General features: G+C 37.6%; 1 protein-coding gene across 15 annotated transcripts in view; it reads left to right on the forward strand.

Annotated features, from left to right (window-relative positions):
- prom1a (prominin 1a) overlaps nt 1–23,352 on the forward strand; it is an 86,574-nt gene that overhangs the window by 16,056 nt on the left and 47,166 nt on the right. For 10 of the 15 annotated variants that reach the window (XM_040010154.1, XM_040010152.1, XM_040010155.1 and 7 more), the window contains exons 2-4: nt 16,781–16,839; nt 17,355–17,381; nt 22,138–22,343. In XM_040010154.1, the coding sequence (XP_039866088.1) occupies nt 16,781–16,839; nt 17,355–17,381; nt 22,138–22,343 (292 nt within the window). The remainder of the gene's footprint in view (nt 1–16,780; nt 16,840–17,354; nt 17,382–22,137; nt 22,344–23,352) is intronic. The other 5 variants (XM_040010159.1, XM_040010163.1, XM_040010160.1 and 2 more) reach the window with 1 other exon arrangement.

Consider the following 23,352-nt stretch of genomic DNA (forward strand, 5'->3'; position numbering starts at 1 on the left):
TCTCCTGTTATCTGTCACCAGGCAGCCATTAGATTGTCTCCTGTGATTGGTCAGTCTTCACCCTTTGCAGGTCATTGGTCCTGTCTGTCATTGTCACCTTTGCAGCATTGCTTCAGCCTTGATTAGCTGATGGTAATCTGGGTCGTTGTTTACCTGGGCCAGACTGCAGAGACAATCCTCTTGGTTGTCAGGCAGTAGACATGCTGACCAGACTCCACTACAGACTACATGTGCCTTGGTACTTTCAATTAACTACTTAGGCTAAAGGTTAGAATAGTAGGCTCATGACCGGAAGACCTTAATTCTGACTCACTGTGTATATGTGAGTATATACAGAGCTGAGGTTCTTTCTCCTCTCAAAATCACTTCTGTTACAGTTTTAATTCATGTAACATTGTGCTATAGTAATTTGCTTTTACGATACAAAATGTCGCCAAAAACTGGCTGGAACATGGGGCTTTTAAGAAAGTAGAAATTTTGACTACATCTAAAGGCAGATTTTATATCTGGTCAGATATAAAAGTCACACAGTATCAGAGCTAAAAGCTTATGATTATAACCTTCTCCCGGCTGCATCACACTGCCTTTCTGACCTTTTTGCTCTTTTATCTTATGAGTCTCTTTGCATTGAGTATCGTGAAAATGAATGATACAAATGAGAATAATGGTGCACACCTTTTCAATGTTCCTTCTTCAAGCATTTGTGACAATCCAATAAGGTTTATCCTCATAAAGAGGCTGAGAATGTAAACAGAGAGCTTGAGAAGATTTTAAATTCTTTTAAAGACTAACTCAGCTACCAGCCAATTTCACCATATTTTGTAGAATTAGAATAGAATAGAATTCAACTTTATTGTCATTGCACATGCACAGGTACAGGGCAACGAAATGCAGTTTGCATCCATCCAGAAGTGCTTTAGTGATATAGATATATTACAATATATATTAGCAATAATATAGATATGTGAGTATATTACAGAAATGGGTCTGTTATGGTATGTTATAATGTACACGGTATGAAGTATGTTGTGAATATTCTATAACTATAAGTATGTACAGGCTGTAGTGAGTACAAGCTATGTACAGGCTATGAACAGGATATAAATATGAAAAACTATACAGAATATGAAATAAATAACTTTACAGAATCTGAGATATACAGCTATACAGAAATGGGAACTATGCAAGTTGTAAACAGTTGTAGGATTAAAGATTATCGAATGTACAGAATGATTATTTACACAGAGCTATACAGTAGTGCAGTTAAGATAAGTGAGGGTGTAGATAGTTTCTACAGAGGCTATATAAAGTGCTAGTGGTTGTGAGTGGTGGTTCAGTCCATGTTATTATTGTGTGTTTGAGGGTACAGTTGTCCGTTGTGGGTGTGTGTATGTTCAGTCCATATGTTAACGTGGGTCAGATGTCAGGAGGCAGAGTTCAGGAGTCTGACAGCTGTGGGGAAGAAGCTGTTCCGGTACCTGTTTTCAGACACCGCTTCCTGTAGATGTCTTTTATGGCAGGAAGTGGTGCTCCGGCGATGCGCTGGGCAGTTTTCACGACCCTCTGCAACGCCTTCCGGTCCGAGGCAGAGCAGTTCCCGTACCAGACTGTTATACAGTTGGTCAGGACTGTATTGTGTTCATTCGATTTAAATCTGGTCTGCTACCTTTGCACACAGAATGAGAGAGGGGAAACAAAGAGAGTCACCTGCTTGGATTGTGATTGAAATCTGGACAATGGTCTAAGTAGTGGTCCACATTTTAAAAGCCTGGCCAATTATCTGAGCTGTTACACATAAATTCCATTTCAATCAGTACTTATCATTACTGATTTAAATAATAATGCAATCCTTTGGCTGCTGTTGGCACTCACTTAACAGTTACTGCTCGTAGCCTGCGTCAGTCTCCCACTCAGATTAGGTAATGCTAATGTCACACTAGGGAAAACACTGGAGGCAAAAGTATTGAAACCATGTGCAATGAACTACACACTTTTTGTTTTTATTAATATAGAGTGATTGATATAGTGCAGTAATATAATATAGTGCAGTTAATTTCAACCTTACAGTCTTATGATTGTTTTCTCTTACATCTGAATTCCAGAATAATGTACTTTAAAAACATGGGCAGTATTAGCATTTAAAGAGTGAGTTTATACGGTGATATTGTGTCATTTTAACGCAAAAGCAGCAATTTAAAAAATAAATCTTTCCGTGGTGACTTATTTAATAGTTATTTAATAGATAGCTTTGCAACATTTTAGCATTTTAGTATTGTTTTGAGATTTAATTCAGCAAATGCTCTCATCCACTGTGCTGGGCATAGTCCTGGAGAGGTGGAAGTGCTCTGGTCTGGTCTCATAAAAGAAGTCCATATTTGTTAAACTCCATCTTTTCTTGTAAAACCAAACGGGCCCTTTTTGAAAACACTTTTGATAACATATACATTTTCTCTTTCAGTCTGGTTTACTGAGCTCTGGCACTACTATGTGAACAGTCACAAGGAGAAAAATTAGCCATTTTCAAGCATGGAAAGAAACTTGAGCAAACTTTACATTCTAATGTGTCAGAGGTGTTTTAAATGCTATTTGTCAGTTTTACATGAGAAGAGAGTAATGACTAACTGGTTGAGTTGACAAATATATGGGACTTTAAACCATGGTGCAGTAAAAGAAATACGCTGTCTAACCAAAAATAGTTTTAAATCAGTTTTCTTTTTATCAGATGAAATAAATGATCATGCACGGGCTTCCTAATAACTGATAAGCGTGTCTTCCTTAACTGAATGGCAACTGAAACATCTGAGACAGCAGGGTTTTTACCTGGGGAAGTTCAGAGAGGAAGCAAAGTGATTTTAGGGCATCAGTATAGCTCGCTGGGCTGAGTGTGCAACCCATGTGCAGAAGGGCCACTGTTGAGTTTCTGTTTCCTGCGTGTCATTCCTGCTACTCTCTCTGCCATCCATGCTGTCCTGTTGAAGAAATGAAGGCTAAAATAAATAGACATTTTTGTTTGTCAAATAGCCATAAATGACAGGAAAAATGTTTGTTTTAATCTGTATATCTTTACCACAATCTAAACCATATCCAGTGGACGGAAATGCAAAACTCTTGATCCAGGTATCTTCTGGATACTTGAGAAGCCCCAAAAATGTGTTCTTTGACCCCAAAGGCTAAACCATCAGAGTAGCTGATGGGTTCACAGACTTTTTTACTATTAACATGTTTTAGTCATGGGTTCATCTGGCCCCTGTGTGAGGTGAGTATATTTATAAGAACTGTAGGAGTCCAGCTGTATATGTAGTCAAAAGCCTCAGCTGTTCACATAGAACTGTCCTCTACACACTCACTTTATGTATCTAGACAGAAAAATCCATCCCCATCATCTTTCATGCACTAACGTCAAGATCTATCTTAAGGCTGTGGAGTATTCTGTTTAATTGAAATGTGAGATGACTTTCTCATGGCAGGTTAAGTCATAATTCTCAACTAATACCTTTTTTATTAGTTACACACAAGAAAAGACACACACTCTCAACCTCTCAATCACTTTAATTCTCCATATGTCACGGGTGGGAACATTGTTGCATTGAAGTAAAAGATTAGCACTTTTAAATTAAATGCCTCTCCACCTCATATGAGTGTGTCTGTGTGTTTTCTCCCCTGTCGTCTTTTTAGTTGTGTAAAGTTAAGCCAGATTGTTTCTCCATAGTTACAGGTTCTATGGTAACAGTGTGTTTATCCAGTGTTTTTAACATGAAGCTCATGGGAAGTCAGCTCGGATGCTAACAGTCAGCCCCCAGGACACACTCACAAACACATACACCTGTTCTACTTTACTGGGAGCTTTTAAGTTAAATGTCAGCAAAGTTTTTACTGCCAAACAGAATGTGTTGGAAGAATAACCCAAACCAAGTATTGCATCTGCCTCCTTTCTATAGGTTGGTAATTTGTTATTATACATATATAGTAGCCTTATGACCACACGGCTTCAAGGTGATGTCATGTGAAATGGTTTTCTCGTAAACTCAATATGTTGTATTAGTTGTAAGCAGATAAACCAAAAAGTGACACCTCGTGGAGTGTTTTGAGACTGGAGGGGAAAAGCAAGACAGGATTTCTCTTGTATGCCAAATTCAACATCTTGGTATAAAGTAATCAGGCTCTTGCCAAAAGGCTCATTTTTTTATACTGTTACAATGGATGCTCATATTTAAGATGGCTGAAGTTTCAAATTATAAGGTCAATGGTGTATACTGTACCACAGCTTTAAATAAACCCTATTAACAGAAGTTCAGCTGTCAAAAGCAGGTAAATCATCATATTGTTATTTTTGACCGCTCGGGGCCACCATACAGGTCCTAACCACCAGTTGCACAAATTTTCTGTTTATGAGCGTCAGCCAATCAAAAGGAAACTTGCATAAAGACAGGAAAAGGAGCTATAATACTTGTTTCAGACAGATGATGAACTGAATAGGTGTACCCAGGCTCATAGATGAACATTTTGAATAATGAATTTTGACAGGTAAAACCTGACAGGTAAATGCTGGCAAACAGAAATATTTTTCAATTTAATGAGTTTACTTCAGGCCACAGTGTGGGATGGTTATAGGGAACATGGTGTGGGTTTTATTCTCCCAAGCTTCTTAGGTTTGTTTTCTTTTTTCTTTTTAAATGTGTCACTGAGCACTCTGCTACACAGAATTCATACAGGATTCTTTGAGCGGTTTGAGTGCATAAATTTAGTAGAAAAGTGCAATTTACCATTTCCCACTAGTTCTATTTTGAAGCCTCTTTTTAAATGAACAATGAGAAAGCCTCGACATTAATTTCTGTGGTCACCTTGACATAAAAACTGCATGTAGAGAAACGACAACAACAAAAAAACAGATTTGAAATTCATGCTGTTTCTCACCCAGAATAAAAGGTTTAAAAAGTTTTTTTTCCTCACAAATATCCAGTGTTGGTACAGTTCTTTTTTTTCTGCTCAACCATTATAAACACAGACTTCTAAGTAAAGAAAGTCTTAAACAAATAATTTAAGAACAATAACTAATAAAGGAATACAACAGCAGAAACTATAGTAAACTTGTAATCTCCGCAGTAATAGGATGGCTAATATCTTCCAGATTCAGTGTGAAATAACCCTTTTCTTAGGTGTTCTCACTTAGATTTCCAGTTTAGGCTTATTGAATGCTACACCTTGATTTTATTATGTCCGGGTGATATTTTAAGAGGATCATCCTAAAATATGACACTGTCAGAAGTTCGAGGTTTTCTTTGGTGGCAGGATGTTTACAACGGCCAACTTTGAACCTCTCTCTCTCTCTCTCAGTCTATCTTTTCTGCCTTCACTTTGAACTAGATAGTAAACACAAAAAGGACAAAGCCATTTTCTAAAAGTGCTGAAAAACATTTTTGTTGCATAGCAACAGGTTGAAGGATGATGAAATGCTCCTTGTATGCTTTTAGCTCCTTGTGTTACTCAAGCCATCTACAGAAACACTTGGAGCAAAACCTCATGTCTGATTATCGTGTCAGGTTCAGGCACCTCCAGAAAGTGTGAGAGGGTGGTTTTTGGATACTAGCATGCCTCAGTAGAGAAAACATATTTGAAAGACACATGGCGTTATTGAATTGTTAAACCATGCAGGCTTATGTTTTAATTTAGTATTTTTTTCAAATTTTTTGTTCACTTGTAGGCTGAAGAATCAAGCTATGAACAAGTTTATCTAAGTCGATATTAGAGTTATTCTTCTGTCCGCCTGATGAGATCTTATTCTGTTCTGTTCTCTCCCATTTTGTGTAACCTACATGACTTTAAAGTTTCTAGTTTCTAGCTGATAATTTTCAGCACAGTCCAAAGGTTTCATATTTACACGGGTTTGTATAAATTTTACCAAGTGAAATGTACATTTATCATGAAGTGAGTAGATGTACTTAAGTAGTTTTTCTGTGGTTTAAAGTTCACACCCCAACACCACAAACGGAGAATTTCAAAACGGATCAGTTTGGAACCTAAAATATTGATTCACAGGAAGTACCAGATGCCTGCACCCACTCATGATGCCACTGGCGTCATGAGTGGGTGCAACTAGACCCACGAAAACAAACAAAAAAATGGAGAAGACGTGTGATGCCAGGTCTTATGTAGAAACTCAACTCTTGCTGTCAAATTGGATATCCTATGAATTCTAGCAGAAGCTCTAAAGGCTATACTCAAAATAGACTTTCCTGTACCGATAACTTGGTGTTGCTTTAAACATGTGACTTGCTTCTAAGGATGGGAATCAGAATTAATGATACAATACAACCACAGCATATTATGTAAAATAACAATGGTATGACGATTAAGTAATATTCGGTATATTGTATTGTTGATAATTGTGTGTTTGAAGCAGAAAAATCTGTTCAGATATATTGTTGGGTCCAGCATAGTATTAGAACATTTCCTAAGATCAATCAAAAAAGGATTCACAACACAGAAATGTCAACTATAAAACAGTAGATACATCCAACTTATAAAAGTGTATGTTCATTATACACACTCCTTTACAATGAATGAGTACAACATGGAATGGAGGCGATCAGCTTTACTGACACCCAGACTACTTTCATAGCAGTCTTCAGCTTGTTTTGGGGTCTGGAATTTTCATCTTTTTCTTGTCCACATCCCACAGATTCTCTATGGGGGCTCAGTTCAGGCAATTTGGCCAGCCTAGTACATGGTGAGCAAACCATTTGGTAGTTGTCTTGGAACGCCCTGCTTTAAAATGAAATAAGCATCTTTACAAACCCTGATGCCTGACCTGCTGCTAAACACCTGTGTGGACTTTGGAGCAGAATTATCGAAGACTGATGAAACTTCACATTTGATTCTGTGCTTCTCCACTCTTTTTTAATTTTAGGACCTTGATTTCTAAATGAAGTGAGTTTGGGAGTGTCTTTATATTAATGCAACAGTTGTACCCCTTTCCTGAAAGTGTGTGTGTGTGTGTGTGTGTGTGTGTGTGTGTGTGTGTGTGTGTACAGGTATTAACATCTTCATGGGGACCAAAAATTGGTAGTTTACTATACTTGTGGGGACAAACAGCCCTCGTGGGGACCAAAATCACGGTCCCCACGACTTTGAAGGCATTTTTGAGACTCAAAATGTGGTTTTAGTGTCAGGGTTACAATTAGGTTATGGTTAGGTTTAGGGTAAGGGTCAGGCATTCATTTTTGATGGTTAGGGTTAGGGTAAGCGGCTAGGGAAAGCATTATGTTAATGAGATGTCCCCACAAAGATATAAATACACACGTGTGTGTGTGTGGTGGCTCTTGATGCGCTGACACAGCTTTCAGTCCGCTCCTTGTGAAGCTCTGGCAAGTTCTTGAATCAACTTATAATCTACTCCTCTCAAGGCTGCAGTCATCAGCTTTTTCCTTCCTGTCCTTTCCTTCCATTCATTTCAACAGGTTTTGTGGTGTTTGAACATGACTATTGTGCAGATAGAGCCCTTAAGACTCTTTCTTGGTTCCAAATAAACCCCAAATGAAACTTTGTCAGAATGAGCCATACAATGAAAAATTTCATATGGCAAAACCCAAACCATAAAATTCCCTTAAAGGTGAGAGGAAACTGCAGTCAGGTGATAACTTACCTATTCATGTGACCTTTTGCACATGCTCATCATCATTTGATCCAAAAAGTATTGATTATAGCAGCTTTGCATACTTCTATTTGTATGTAAATATCAGAAGTTATTATGCAGGAGGGCGAAGAAATGAGGTCCATGCAGAGTTTCCATTCTGCATTAGTGTTACAACTCCTGTTGAATGTATTCCTTACCACAAATCTCTTCCCTGTTTATGTATGTGGCCTCAGATAACTTTGTGAGGATGAATCCATGTAGTTGCCAACAGCGTCCCTCTGTTCAGGAAAAATCCCCAACTGGCTGTCTGCTTTTGTTGCTCCTTTCGCCTCACAAGCAGAGCAGGGCTAAATGGAGTTTTGTGGTGTGGAAGTGTATCTCATGGCCAGGCTTACTTACTTATTTATTTATTTATTTTTTTATAATAAGCCTGTTAGCAATGGATGTTGTCACACACGACTGTCGGGGCTTAGCAGGAGGAAATATTAGAGTTTTGTTGATTCGGCTAGTGGCTTTTGGAGCAAGTTGATTGGAATTTTCTTTTTTCCTTTTTTGTGTGTAGTTCATAAAAGTTCTGCCATCTTTTGCGCCAACAGTAAATACTCTGTACTCTATTGTATATGCAGTGACAAGAACAGTAATACTATACAATCTAGGTAAACTATAATTCTTCCCATCTTACCACCTCGTGCATTTTTATGATGATATGTTCATCCAGCTACATCACCGCTCCTTTAAGTATTCTCTCTGCTTGCCTCTGACACTCTTGCTCTGCTGTTTTTCTTTGTCCATCTGTCTTGGTTTGTTTCAGATCCTTTTGTTACACTTAGATGTCTTTCTCTTCTTCTTTCACACTTTCAGCTTTTGCATTTTAGCAGTTCAGCTTATGCTTTTTTGCGGAACCACTTAAAATAAGTCAGTATGTAAAATAAGCCTAAATCCTGAAACCCAGCAGCAGTGAACATGTGTGTGTGTGTGTGCCAGGGTTTTCGTCTTATTTGTCGAGATTTGCTCCATTTAAAGTCCGGTTTCTGCATTTGATTTCAATTTCTAGACAGATGAATCTGTGAAAAACCTTTTTCATTATTTCTTAGTGTATATATAATTGGGAAATAAACTACAAAAATGTCATCATTTATCATACAGTTACCATTAGACACCAAAGTCCCTAATGATATAATTTAGAATCGCTTTTTTGTCTGTTACATGTAGACACAACATTGGTTTATTTCTTAAGTGCCTTAAAACGTTAGATCTCTTTTTATGCTTGAATGATTCATAGATCAGTGTTAAGTGGCTTAACAAAAAACCGACTCTTCTGAAAATGGTCAGGTCCAAGGACTGAACTGACACTGAGTGAAGAAGTAGTCAATCTCCAAACTAAAACTTTGAAAAACTTTCAGAAAGGCTGAAGAACCATCATTCGAGACTACTTAAAACTGTATTTAAAAAAAAAAAAAAAAAAAAAAAAGTCTAATTCCTTTGAAGCAGTGTATAAAGAAATGAGCCGTAACTAAAGATTTGTGCATAGTACAAGACATCAGATTGACATTTACATCTCTGACAAGGTTATATCATTAATAAACAACAGAATTGCCATAGTTGATGAATGGGTGACGATTGAGCACTGAATTGGTGAAACTTGAGTGTGGTTGCAGCATTTTCTTTTCATTTTTATAGCGGGAATGTCCAGTATAGCTTCTACCCCCAACAGGCAGCTTCATGGTCAATTGGACCTCTGTTTTGTGTCTTTTATTTGAGCAAAAAGGCTCCAGTTCCCCACAGGAAAAAGGTTATTGGTTTTTCAAAGACTGTGTTAAATGATAGTCCTGAATAGCTGATGCTGTTTGAGCCTCAGCGCAGCGTTTACAAAGGTCAGTCATTTCAACAGCTCTGCTTCAATAACAGGCACAGGATGTCCTATTGGTTACACAGACAGTCTCGTAACAGAAAGGCTGGTTGTTTCCATAACACTGTAAAAACTACTGTTGGTGGAAAAAACATTTGATAAGTGACAAAACTGAATATGAATGTTGTGATCACAGACATATAGCCATTAATATGTATACTCCGATATGAAACAGTAATTTATAAATTTTTTTTAATGTTTGTCATCATATGATACGACCAACATAGTAAATGAAGTTTCACAGGAAGCCTGAATTAATAAATGCAGATTTTATTTGATAGGAGGCTGGAAGAAAGATCTTTGTCTCTCTATTAAAGTGACCTTCACAGGATATGATTTTAATTCTAAACACTAAGATTTTATAAATTCATAGTTGGGGATCTTGATCAAATAGCAGCATTTGTGACTGTAAGGACATGAAGGGTACTATCCATCGTTGTTATCTAGTTAGCTGCTATCATTACTAACAAACTACATAATTCGAAGTGTAAATCTATTGCCAAAAGGTGCCAGCAGCAGCAATATTATAGTATAATGCTATAGCATGAGTCTGTTTAGACACTAAATCATTACCAGATGTTGTGTTGTGTGCTAGGGTTGTAAATTTGTGGTGTCATCATACCATTGATACTGCAAGATGACATTTTCTTTAATCGTGTATCAATCTATACCATGTTATTGTGGATGGTATGATATTTTACTGTCCTGGTATCAAAACTGTTAACCCTCTGAGGTCCAAGCCATCATAAATGGTAAGTGTAACATTAACCTTATGCTAACTGCATATTCTGGAGAAAAGTAAAAAGTACACCTTTCTTTTTCCTTGTGTTTCAGTTACACGATTATTTTCTTTATTCCAGGTTTGTCAAGACTTGAGATAAAATAATAATAATGAACAGAAATTATGTAATCTGATTACCTAGACCACAGGTGTTGAACTCTAGGCATCGAGGGCCGCTGTCCTGCTTGTTTTCCAACTAACCTGGCCTTGTAGCTTCTTATTGGCAAAGCACACCTGATCCAGGTAATCAGCAGCAGGTAGGGCAGGGATATCTTAAAAACAAGCAGGATACTGGCCCTGGAGGACTGGAGTTTGACACCCCTGACCTTGACGTTAGAAGAAGGGTTGGGGTCATCACTGATGATGGACCTCATAGGATAAATCCACCACAAAAACACTGACATGAAGAATTTGACACAGTTTTAACTTACACGGATAACAAATTGGAAGAAGGAAACAGACATTAGTTAAGATGAAGACAACAGACTTTTTATAGGCAGCCTACTTTAATCACTGTGGCAAAGAAGGACAACTACAACGTGTGTGTGTGTGTGTGTGTATCTGTGTGTGTGTGTCTGTGTGTGTGTGTGTGTGTGTCTGTGTGTGTGTGTGTGTGTGTGTGTGTGTGTTGTAAGCTCAGCTGTTTTTAAAATTAAACCAAAGCCATTTAGAAGTGCTTTTTGTGTTCTTAATTACATAACTGGAATACAGCATATGGTGAAAATACGAGTGTGCCTTAATGCTATTCACCAACACTGGAGCCTTAAATCTGAAACTGCCCTAAATCCCTACAAACAATCAATGCACTGCAGAACTTGGGGTTTATTATATTCAGTCACTAAATGTGTAGGTTTGAACACTCCTGTCAGATCATTTAATCCATGGGTCTAATCGCCTTTTTGTTTTGTGTTTTCTTGTTGTTTTTTTCTCAGGAACTCTGGAGAAGTTCCTGAGAGGATTACCAGTCACACATCTAATTTGCTTTTCTTATGTATTACTCTAATTAACCAATGAAATGCAAGCTCTTATAGTAAAGAGCTATGGATGATGCATTGTTTACAGTTGGAAGTATTGTGCTTGGCATCTGTCACAACACTCTTTTTATTATGTATTAACCAGCCTATTTTTATTGATTAAATCTGTACATTTTGGTGGCAAAATTAATGGAACTGTAAAAAACACAAATTCTCAAAGCAAACATTTAATTTAGTGTAGACCAATAACAGATGGATGGTGTATTTTAAGATGTTTTGTCTGTTTTGACCCTTTAAAATGCATGTATTGAATTTTGATTTTAAGTCCATTCAAAGAGCAGCATGTTGAGAAATGATAAAACACAAAAAAGCAAATTATAAAACATGTCAAATTGAAGTAAAGTGGATCTGAGCTGGTAACACTGAACCCTTTTTTATGCATTTCATGCTGGCTTAAAGACCAGAAGAACTAAGGTTAGATGTGTTGCGATCAGATTTGTTTTGACTCCCTGTTGTCAAGCTCACAGAGAGCTGTTCAATATACATATCCATGCTTCACAAGGTAAGAATACTCTTTAAAACGATTTTATACAATTACGCTGGAAAGCCAGAGGATATACTTTGGCTGAATAATTCACTTTTCCACCCTAGTGAGATCAAAATTCCGGTCCAAGCAAGCACAGTAGGTTGAAAACCCCCACTGTTCATTGCTGTCCAGAAATCTTCTTCCTCTCCCATTTCAAGACTGAGCAGAGGAACCATGATAGAGACCTGCTGGAGTCCTCTGGGCGGGTGACTCACTTCTAGTCAAAGTGATGAAAAATTTATCTTGCCAGGTTCTGCTTATCTTGAGCTCCCTGCAAAGCCTCATTACATCTTTTGGAAAAACTCTACTTTGATTTTTGTTTTCAGTTCAGAAGATACTGACGGAGCTTCAACTGCTGGCATTTACTTTTTTTAAAATAGCATTCATTACTGTAACACATTTTTGTAGGGTAAGCAGTTCAAAATCCATGAACAATTCGTTTAAATTGCTGAAGCCACAGTTTATATGACAAGGAGGTTAGTGGGGTTAAAGGCCAAAGAATCCTGGCTAATATATGTATGTGTTTAATAAATGACAAGTACCAGCAGGAGGGTTGAGAGGAGAGGGAACGTGAGTTGAAACTAGAATTAAGTGAGGTTTTCGTTCACATAGGATTAGATGCCTCTCACTGCCGAAGATGGATTCAGTCCAGCACTCTCTCCCTGTTGCTTTTCTTTCACCTCTTATTTCTCTCCTTTGTGATCCTGCAGTCTTTGATCTTTCTCCTGCCTTTGTGTTCTATTCCTCTAGTCTGCAGACATTCTTTTACTCCTTATGGTTGAAAATCGCTCCCATTTTCATTCATCAATTCATTTATTGGCAATAGTAATAACAGAATCTGCTTTTCATTCATTCATTTTGCTCGTCACACTCATACACCAATCAACCACAACATCTTTCTAATCTTGTGGAGGTCTCCCTCACGCTTCCTAAACAGCTCAGACCCAAAGGGGTAAAAACACTGGAGCTTAAAGTGTGTCCTGTGATGTCAGGCACTTGGATTTATACAGCACGTTCTTGGAGTCTTGTGAGTAGCGGGGTGGGACTTGAGCATGTGAATGTCAGATTGGAAAGGATTTTAAAGCATAGATCATTGCCTCTTTTGTTGTGTTTCTTGGCCAAATCCTGAGCATTTCCTTTGGGGAGTAGGGATTTGTTTAGAACAATGTTTAGGTGGATGGTGCATGTCAAAAGAGCCACCTGAATGCCCGGACCTATCAGAATATTGCATTGTAATGAGATGATCCGTATTATTCATTGGATTTGTCAGTATTCAGTGTTAAAGATAATCATTGTACACTAAACAGCTGGGATGATTATTTGAAATCTGCTCTACAGTTGCAGAAAACATTTTCCTGATTTTATAGTTTCAATAGTTATATAGTTATTTGTCAAATGCAGCGTGATGATAATTTTGTGAACTATATTCTAATTTTTTTTGTCGCTTTTTAATAGGAAACTAAAACATTTATGGATGTAGTAGCAGTCCTAATTTAATCAGAAGACCGTCTCCAGCTATTAAGTTGAATAACTGTTTAACTGTTTACAAATTCTGAGATATAAAATGTAAGTCAAAATTAAATATTGCTATTATAATTGGCACTTTTTTTTCCTTAATTTCAACTTTTTGACTGAAGTCAACAAAAGTGAAGTTTTGCTTCTTGTGCTGTTACATGTTAGCATACTGTACAGGCCTCACAAAACTTGTTTTGGAGATATTTTATTACCTGAAATGATAACATCACAGGTTTCATCCTCTCTGAATAAAAGGGAACACGCCTTATAAAAAGGTCAGTAGCTTCTTTCAAATGTGCATAACCACAAGGAAAGATAATAGCTGGGCTTGGCCCACTGTACTTGTTTTCCTCCAGAAGGCTGGATTATTTTACGCCTTGGCTCAAAATGCACAATAGTGACTGGCAGGGGTGTAGGAACTACCCTGAAAGCTGGAAACACTGACATGATCACCTATAATAGAGAATTATGTTTCCCAAATGTGGTGGAAAAAATTTCAGACAAAGTATATCACGAAGCTCAGCTTTTCAATTACAGTAGTTACAGTAATTGCTGCTGCAAGGCATCAAATACAAAAGCCAGCAGACGCCTGTAGGTATACCAGACAGATGAATGTGAAAAAAGAAGCCCATGGAAGCCTCTTAGTCAAATTCATGTTCATCATAATTAATTGTAAATTGAACAATTGGACATAACCTGTTCCTGAACAGCCATAATATATGGTTTAAAGATTATTATAAAGCAGCTTCCCATTAATACCAATCTGGCTGTGAACAAGACGCAAGCATACGATGTCTAACAATCTGTTGTTAGAATGAAAAATAATTATTCTCAACAATTCCATAAGATATTTTTTGTATTCACTGCATTGCAGAAGAAAACTCAAGCTGTGGCTTTGACATCATTATTTTTGGAAACCCTTTGCCTCCAAGAAGCCTTGCTGTCTCTGTCATCATTGCATGATGAGTCACAGCCAGCTCCAGGTGTAGATAAAAAAATAAAAAAAAAAATAACACCAAGATGCTCTGTTTGACAGGAGATATAATTGTTTAGGATGTACCCATGAAATTCCTTTTCTTTTGGATACAACTGTACTGTATTTAATTGGCTTCATCCATAGTGGAAAGGGTCCACTTGAGGACAGTTTTATCTCTTGGTAAGGTCACTACAGGTCTACCATTGTTTAACTTTTACCACTTTAAGTTTCTTAAGAACAAAACACAAAAACAAAAAGACATGAATCTTTAGATACGTGTCACAAAGCTGCTATTCTTCAGTGGACAGCAAAGACAAATCTTGCGTGGAAAGGGCCTGGAGCCAAAATGCAAAGCAAATTGTTTTGTTTTCCCCCTGCATATTCTTTTTACTACTCTTACTCTTCCTAAAGGTGTGCAATGTTACTGATTAGTCAACATTTACACAGTGAGCTATGTGATCTGTCTACCTTGAAACTACTGCTGATGCATCACTGTTGCTGGGAAAACACCTAATTATCTTAGCTACTCAGCTGTATCAGGAAATACCCCACCTCCATTCTTGTAACAAACTGTGCCTTTTCATTTCCTTTCCTGGCTACTTTTGGAAGATAACAAATATCATTCCTCAGAGTTTTAAGAATCTGTAGGTGGACGACATTTTCTTTTCTAAATCTCTTTAAAGATTTCATATTTAAATTCTGTCTGACTGTAAGTTATAGGCTCTACTAAATGCCTAGCAGAACAGTTACCAATTAAATGAACAGTACCATACACACAGACAGAAACACAAATGTCTACATACTTACACTGCTATCACAACTTTAAAGAAGTATAACAGAGCAAAGTGAGGTCAGAAATTCTGGTCCTGAATGTATTTCCATATGTGAAAGTCATGTTTGAGATTATTAGTTGTATCTGTTATAAATTTGCACATTTCTTGTTACAATCTCTGTTTTTATTAGTTGAAGTGTAAAAAAAATAAAATAAATTATACGTTTTATGTATATATGTATACAAAATACACACGATACCAAGTAATCACGTAGTTAAGAAAACTAACCAAAATCTAAATGGCTCATATTGCTCTATATACATATGGATGGCTTTAATTAAGGCTTTTTAAAATGTTACCAAAAGTCATCAGAATTACACTGTAAATAAAAGAGGTAAATTAAACGAAAGGTTCGGCAAGTTTTTCATGGGTCTACATACTCACAGATATAGTTCCCGTATAAATGTGACACTATTTATACGGAAATAAGATAAGATTTCTTGCCAAGAAGCATTTCTTTTCATAGAACTATAGTTATGTAGGTTCTGCAATGGTTTGATGACAAATGTGGGAAAGTGGGAAAAGAAAACAATCATCCAAAAAGATCATTTCACAAATATTTGTGTACAGAGATATTTTGTTACTCAGATTATTTGGGGAAAGATAAAAGGAAAAACTCTGCTTTTGAAGTTGAAAATGAGTCCATTTCAGTTAACTTTATATCAACCACATGTCTAATTCTCGTATAGCGTGACTGTTATTGCTATTTCCACTGCTGCATGTGCTAAAGCAATAACTAACATTAGTTCATTATTTAAAGACGCAGTAAAATAGAAAGTGAGCTGGGTGTTGCACACTCATATTTTTAGCTAAGAATTCATTGAGAGAAACATTTAATTTGATTGATTTTTGGTATCAAATTTAATATCAATAATGTGACATGTTATTGGTTTTGCTGATTAACAAAATCGTGATACTGACATCCACCAGGTAGAGTATTTTAAGTAATCAGGATACAAATAGCTACAACAGAGTCCAAACATATAGACAGACTACAACTAAATAAAATACAAGTTCCTCACACTGTCAGCACAAGAGTTGGGGATGAGGAGGCTGCAGTGTCACAGTGTGGCTCTGGATTTCCTGACATTCTTGTCAAAAATGTCAACTTCCTTCTTCAGCCTGGCATAAATTATTTCTCAAAATGTGCAGAGTCTACAGTTTACTCCAGTTCCTACCTAAGTAAAGTGTCAATACTAAGACTGTTATAAACAAACCATCAATCAATATGCTGAACAGTAATATAGAGCATGAACTATAAAGATGTTTGTGTACCATTCTAAAAAATCCCAATTAAGACTAGTATAGAGTATGGAACACTTTTTGTATTTATTTGGGACTAATTTGGGACATGTAATGTTTTTGTGTTGTATCCTGTAGTAATATCAAATGTCTAAATCGTAACAGAGGCAGATGTGTTTAAAAACGTTGCCACGGATGCTAGAAATTCATACAATTTAATGAGAGTGCGATATAATCTGCTGGATAAAAGAATCCTCCATGCATGTCATTTTTTATTACAGGAAAACACCAAAGTTCTCTTCATGTGTTTGTTTTCTTTATGCCGCTGCAGATCTTATTGTCAAACTGGCAAAGGACAAGTTTGGAGCCATTCAGACGGAATATCAAAAGGTAACTGAGTGTGTGCTTGTTTGTGTGGTGAAATGATTGCTTTTCTGTGCCTTTCATCCTCCTTGCTGCATGTTTTTACTGATTGGAAACAGCAACTCATGAAATACATTACATTAGAAATGTAGCTCTGAGAAACGCAGTAGTCTGTGACTTCTCTAAAACAAGGTGTCAATAGCTTTCATTAGCCAAGGCAATGCCATCTTTTTACCGGCATTCCAGGGGGAAAAAATGGTTATTGCTTCTGGCACAACCTATAAATTTAGAGAGATAAATCATTTGAGCTCATTGGAGCAAACAGGTTTGACAACCAAAGGCTTTTTTAGGCCTGAGAGCTAAATAAAGAGTGCAATTTGCAGTCTTATTTGTGTGCTATGTATGGAAATGCATGACTTTAATTTCTCTTTTTGTTGTTCTCTTTCATCACATGTGTTCACTTTGTGGCTTTGCTCTTTTTTTTGATGCTGCATTGCCTTTGTCTTCTGCATGCCCTCTTCATCTGATCTGGCCTCCTTCAGCCAGAGAACATAGTGCTGACCCTTCAGGTAAAGTCTGCACACTGGACTTAAAGTCTAACCGATCCCCCCCCCTTCCCATAATTCTCCACTATGAAAGTCATCAAGGCTGCACAATCATAGCTGAGATATTAATCTTGTATATTTTGTCTATTTTGTCATATTGATAATTGGAATATACAGGATTAGTTTTGCAGCCTTGTAACTTTCTCCCAGCCATCCCATCAACCTCACAGCCACCTTGGAACCTTCCCTTTAGCTTGACCTAAACCGTAGCCCCTCTTTCTTTTTGAAGCACATCCTCGTGCAGAGTTTTTTTTTTTTTTTTTCACTTTTATGGAAGTGACAGAGATGACTGGATAGAGAAACATAGAAAAAATGTTTTATACCACTAAGTGTCAGAGAATTCTACTTTGAATCTCCTGAGGACCTACTGTGAGGCTAATATGTAGCACAAAACGGGACACTTAGTGCCATATCAATCCAAGCATCGTCACTCAAATTTGACTTTTTTGAACTGCAAAGTAGTCTCCTCCTTTAGTTTTTATTATTATAATGATTAACAAGGATATTATACTTATGTTCATTATATCAGTGCATAAACAGTGTTCAGTGCTCATGGTGAATATCTCTGTATTCACTAGTCAGCATCTCAGCTGTATTTACTTTGACATCCACTTAAAAACACAGCATGTAAAAGCCACATGTAACACAACAGATACATTATGTTCGGGATCCTGATGGTGGCAGAACTCTGGACCTGGACTTGTAGTGTGCATTAAGTGCAGCATTTTCCCTGGTTTAAAAAGGCAGAATCTTTTCTATATCAGCATAAACAGGCCGGACTACCTCACAGGTCAACAAACTGTATTAGTGATTTTTACTGTGATTCTACAGCAGAGCTTTTAAATGGTTTGAATTTGTGCTTATAGCCTGCCTGTAAAAGGCGGTGATTTCAAACTTTTATTGGAAGAACAAAGCAGAATAGACTCTGTCCCAGCATGATATTATCCAGTGTCATGCCTGCTACCTTGAACATTTTGTAAAATAAATTCTTCCTCATATTGGGGAAATTGCTTATCACATCAGGCCCAATGCATTGCAGTTTTTGTTTTGTTTTTTAATATTTATTTTTTTAAGAACAGCCTTTCATAGCCCTCATAGACAAATGCAAAGCAAATCAATCATCAGGCTTTAAAAGACTATTTAATGCAAAATCACAGCTGGCAGTGTGTACGGTAGTCTTAGTTTTAACCAAAGTTTGCTTACGGTGGATTTAAATTGTCCAACCGTGTGTTTGAGAGCGTGTGTGTTTACATGTTTTCCTGCAAGTATATGATGTTAAAGAGTACTTATACATAAATGTATGTTCATGACTTTACAGGGTATTTCCTGTGTTAGTGGGTGCTATACACCTACTTAAAAATCAATTTGACAAAATTCTTCAAATCGTACACTATTACCTCTTCATTCAACCGTGCTACAGTTATTCATTTTATCTCAGTTCCCCTCTATTACACAAAGCTTTCTTAAAATAGGCTGCTCTTCTTAAACTTTGTGTTGATTTGAATAGGTGAGTGGGGCTTCATATGGCCTCGCATGGCCATTTTAGATCTATCCACTCTAATAGTAAACATACAGAATCCCAGAAAAACAGAGCAGAGAAGTAGGCTGAGCTCTTATTGGGCATTAAGTTAACTGTTAATGAATCAAGGAAACAGCTTCTTGCTTGAGGATGCTTCAGCATGCCTCATGGCTGCTGCTGGCATTAAATCTGTTTCATGTTAAAGAAATTCACATCTTCACTCTTCAGACATGCTGCCAACCCATCATCCAGTTTGTTCTTATTGGAAGGTCACCTTCTTCTTTTGGGCACTTGCCAAGACAAAGCTATAGTCCCAAAATAGTAAGAGCTGGAGGCCCTTTAAGAGTGGCGGTGGAAAAAAAACGGCACATTTTTGACCTTTTTTTTTTTTTTTGCTGAAGATTCACCCAATAACAAGCAGAGCCCAGAAGGAGAATGACAATGCAAGCACTACAGTTTGCACAGTGTCCTCAACAACTGTGCTGACATTGGTGCCTTTAGATGATACACATACACATATGTGCACACACCCACGCAGACACACAGTCTTTCCTTTAGTTTTTGCCTCACAGCATTTTCAGAATCTCTGATTTCCCTTTTTCTCTTTGGACTCTGCAGTCTATATTTTTAAGGTCATAAAGAAAGTGATTAAGAGACTTTTTTGATGTCTTAGAAATTAATGTAGTCAAACAGCTGGAGCCTTCACTCCTCCAAACATTAGCGACAGGACTGTGGGTTATTATCTTTACTCGAGTTTTCCATGTGTGCGTAAAGATTTAAAAATCAACCAGAAGACTGTTCCTCTCAGTCTTATTCAGAATCTATTTCTACCCTACCTTTTAGCCAAAAGCCAATGAAGGAGTCCCTGAAGGAGGCAGGTCACTGACTTGTGAGGGCGATTAAGATTAGTACAAATCAGCTGGGAGAGCAGTTCCTCTATTCAAAGCAGTGATAGCAGTGCTGCTTTGATCCTTTCATAACGAGAAGCTATTGAACATCATTGTGACAAGTTACATATGGTGTGGGAATTACCAATCCCCTATTTAATTTTGACAATTTCCAGAGCCTATGCTGCGTGCAGTTTAGGTAGGGGCAGATTAAGTAGGAGCACTGTGGCACATGACAAGAAGAGCAAGTGAGAAGCTGCCAACAGCAGCATTTTAACTCTCTCAGTATATCAGAAGGAATTTGCTAAAGAAGCTTGTCATATTGAATATTGAAAGTTAAGGATTATTTAGGCCGTCATTGACAAATGATGTGCAGATTTCATAGGTGATGTTGAAAGGGTTCTAATTCCAGTAAATACAGTAATAGAAAGCACCGTCTCCAGGCTTGCCCTTGTGCTGTGGAGGTGCACTGCTACAGCGAATGCAAAATCTCCTCCACTGTGTCACAACAGGGATCCTTTAACATGCATTTCATTTTAAAGTTGCAGGAACTGACTCGGGGAAAATACTGAGTGGTGAAGGAGAATGTGCCTTCTCACAGTTTTGACAGTCTGACCCTAGGGGATGAATTCACCACATATAGACCCATAAATATATTAAAAATATATTTAAAAAGTATCTGCATGCTCCTGCTTGCACTCTTGATATGATGCTACTGATGAGAGTGCTTTGTTGTGCTTGGAGGCCACAGGCTTTGCCACAGAGCTCAAGTTTGACCTCTGTGGTATAAAATTTCAAATGTGCACCTGCAAGTGGTCAGAGCAGGACTTCCTTGGGAGCAATTCAAATGTAGCAGGAGCACCACAAACAGAGCAACGCAGAGACAAATTTAAACCAGGTCCATTTTTTGTTTCTTTTAGGTGCAGAACTTAAAACTTCTTGTTGTGTTGTCTTATTCTAAGAAGTTAATGAAGTTAATATAAGATGAGTAATTTAGTCTGATAAAGATGGACACATTTGTTAGAATCTTCCTGCAGTTTGGATGTAAGGTTGTTTTATGAAACTGAAGAAGTGACTTGGATGAGTGACAAATCGTTTCTCCCACTGAAAACACTACGTCCAGATGAACAGAATTAACCTTTTGGGATTTACTTATCTGACTGATTGAGCATGCATCAAGACATTACATTTGTCAGTTTTAGCTAGGCGGAGGAAATGGTTACATTTTCTGATTACCGGCTACAAATTTTCACAGTAAAATTTCAGTTTCAGCCACCTAAGTTAATTTTTTTTTGTTTATTTGTTTTAGAACTTCACCTCACCATTACTTACTAAAATCCTCTCCTGAATCCTGAAAGTTGGAAGAATCATCCACTGCCAACAAATGATTTCGCTTGCTTCATGGTTTGACTCCCTAAACTTAAATAAATTATAATGGTCTTAGGCATATACCTTATTTTCAATGAATGCAGAGCTCCACTGAAACAGGTATAATGATCTCACTCTGGGGCCTGATTTTTCTTGAAAGAAGAAAGATTAGGAAGTCGTTCCCTTTAGTGTGTTAACTGCATTGCAATCCATTCCTATTGAAGCAGGTTTTTCATCAGAAATGCTGTCTTTTTGCTTCGTTATAGTGGGAAGAACTGTACCACAGGGCTACTGTACAGGGGAAGCTCCTTTGAGTATTTTCCCATCATACTTCATCTGTTACTATCCTGCCAGTGCATTTTGCTGTTGGGTTAAAATGTTTGCAAAAACAATGTCCAACAATTGCTTTCTGCAACAGTCCCAACACATTTTCCCCTTTCACTTTCAGTTTGCACTATAGTGTGCAGGGACAAAAACCTTCATCCTACTCATTTTTTGTTTTAGTCTTGGCATTTGTTTTGTGTAAAAATGCAGTCAGGAAGTTGAATTATTGAATTAGCTTGCTGTATTTAACAAAGAGAGGATTCTCCTGCAGTGAGTAGTGTTACGCAATGTCTTTGTTCATCTGCAAATCCTGTTTGGACAACTGGAGAGAACTCGCAGCGGTGGGATTCTACCAGATATTTTTAGATTTGTTCATCATTTTATCCTTGTATTCCTTGTGTGCATCCTTCCGTCTTTTTGTGTTTTCTGCTATTAATTTATCCTTTTCTCCTCATTTTCTCCCTCACTCCTAAACATTCACCCCCTCCTTCTTCTACCAAACCAATCCTCATCTCTTCATTTACTGACTCACCTCTCTTTGTTGTTATTATTCATAAATAATTTGTCCATCTTTCTGCATCTCATTTTCTTTTTCCCTTTCACTCCTCTCCCCCGACCCCAGGCCATCTACTACGAGATAGGCTTCCTAGTTTGTGCAGCAGTGGGCCTGCTCTTTACCATTCTGATGCCAATAGCCGGGCTCTTCTTCTGCATGTGCCGCTGCTGTGACAACTGTGGTGGTGAGATGCACCAACGCCAGAGGAAGAATGCAGACTGCCGGCGTGGCCTCCTGGGAACGCTGCTCTTCTCCACCTCACTGGTCATCACGTGAGTATGACACATGCAGAAATGACACGCATAAGTGAAATATTCAGAAATCAGTTCGCAAGCAGACGTGCACATTCTGCATGCAGACATGCATGTATGCATACACTGGGGTTATAAACAAGATGCATGTCTGTCTTTTACGGCGATACTCTCATGCACATGTGTACACATGTTAGTAACACACACACACACACACACACACACACACACACACACACACACACACACACACACAGAGTCATCAGTTTTCCTCCTCCCCCATGCTGTTTGCTATATATAGTTGAGTCCTACTGTAGATTGCATGTGGCAGCACCCTTCATTCTTTTATTCATTCAAAGCTCTGGTCACTATAACCTTCTGGGGATCCAGACTGAAAGCTTTCATTTGCTCTTGTGGCAATGTCTCAGTGCACATCTAAAATACTACAAATCGAAGATAAAACCGCAATATGCTTTGGAATTTGACCGCAATAATTCTGGTAAACACTTCTGACCTTTTGACAATACACACAGTTTCACCTAGACCTGTACTACTTGGTATTCATTGAATGAATATAATACCGTTAAACTTTTTTCACATTACTGCACTGTCGTCATTGTTTGTCTTTTATATGCACATTTTAAGCAGTGGCTTTCTCGAATAGGACTGCGGTGAGTTTAAAAGCAGACTTAATTTTCAAGATTTCAGTTCAAAAAATATATTTTGTTTTCCTTTCCCCATTGTTCACTTGCTTTGACCAGATCATTTTAAAAAACAAAAACAAAAATCTGTGGGCCTTTTTGCCCACAGATTCTGCATATTCACACACAGAAACACATCTGTTTCTCTAAAGTCTGACTCTTTTTGCTGTGGTGTGATAGAAAAGTTTTATATAAGAAGTGTATAGAAAAGGTAGCTATAGGCTAAAGTCAAACTCTTGGTAAACATGAGTTAGTTTGCTGCTTTAAAAGTGTGCCAAGTTTGTCTTGATGCATTCTCAATCATCCAGGAGATGTGCCAAGTTTGATAA

Source organism: Simochromis diagramma, unplaced genomic scaffold, assembly GCF_900408965.1.
Source record: "Simochromis diagramma unplaced genomic scaffold, fSimDia1.1 OVJJ01000585.1, whole genome shotgun sequence".
Lineage (NCBI taxonomy): Eukaryota > Metazoa > Chordata > Actinopteri > Cichliformes > Cichlidae > Simochromis > Simochromis diagramma.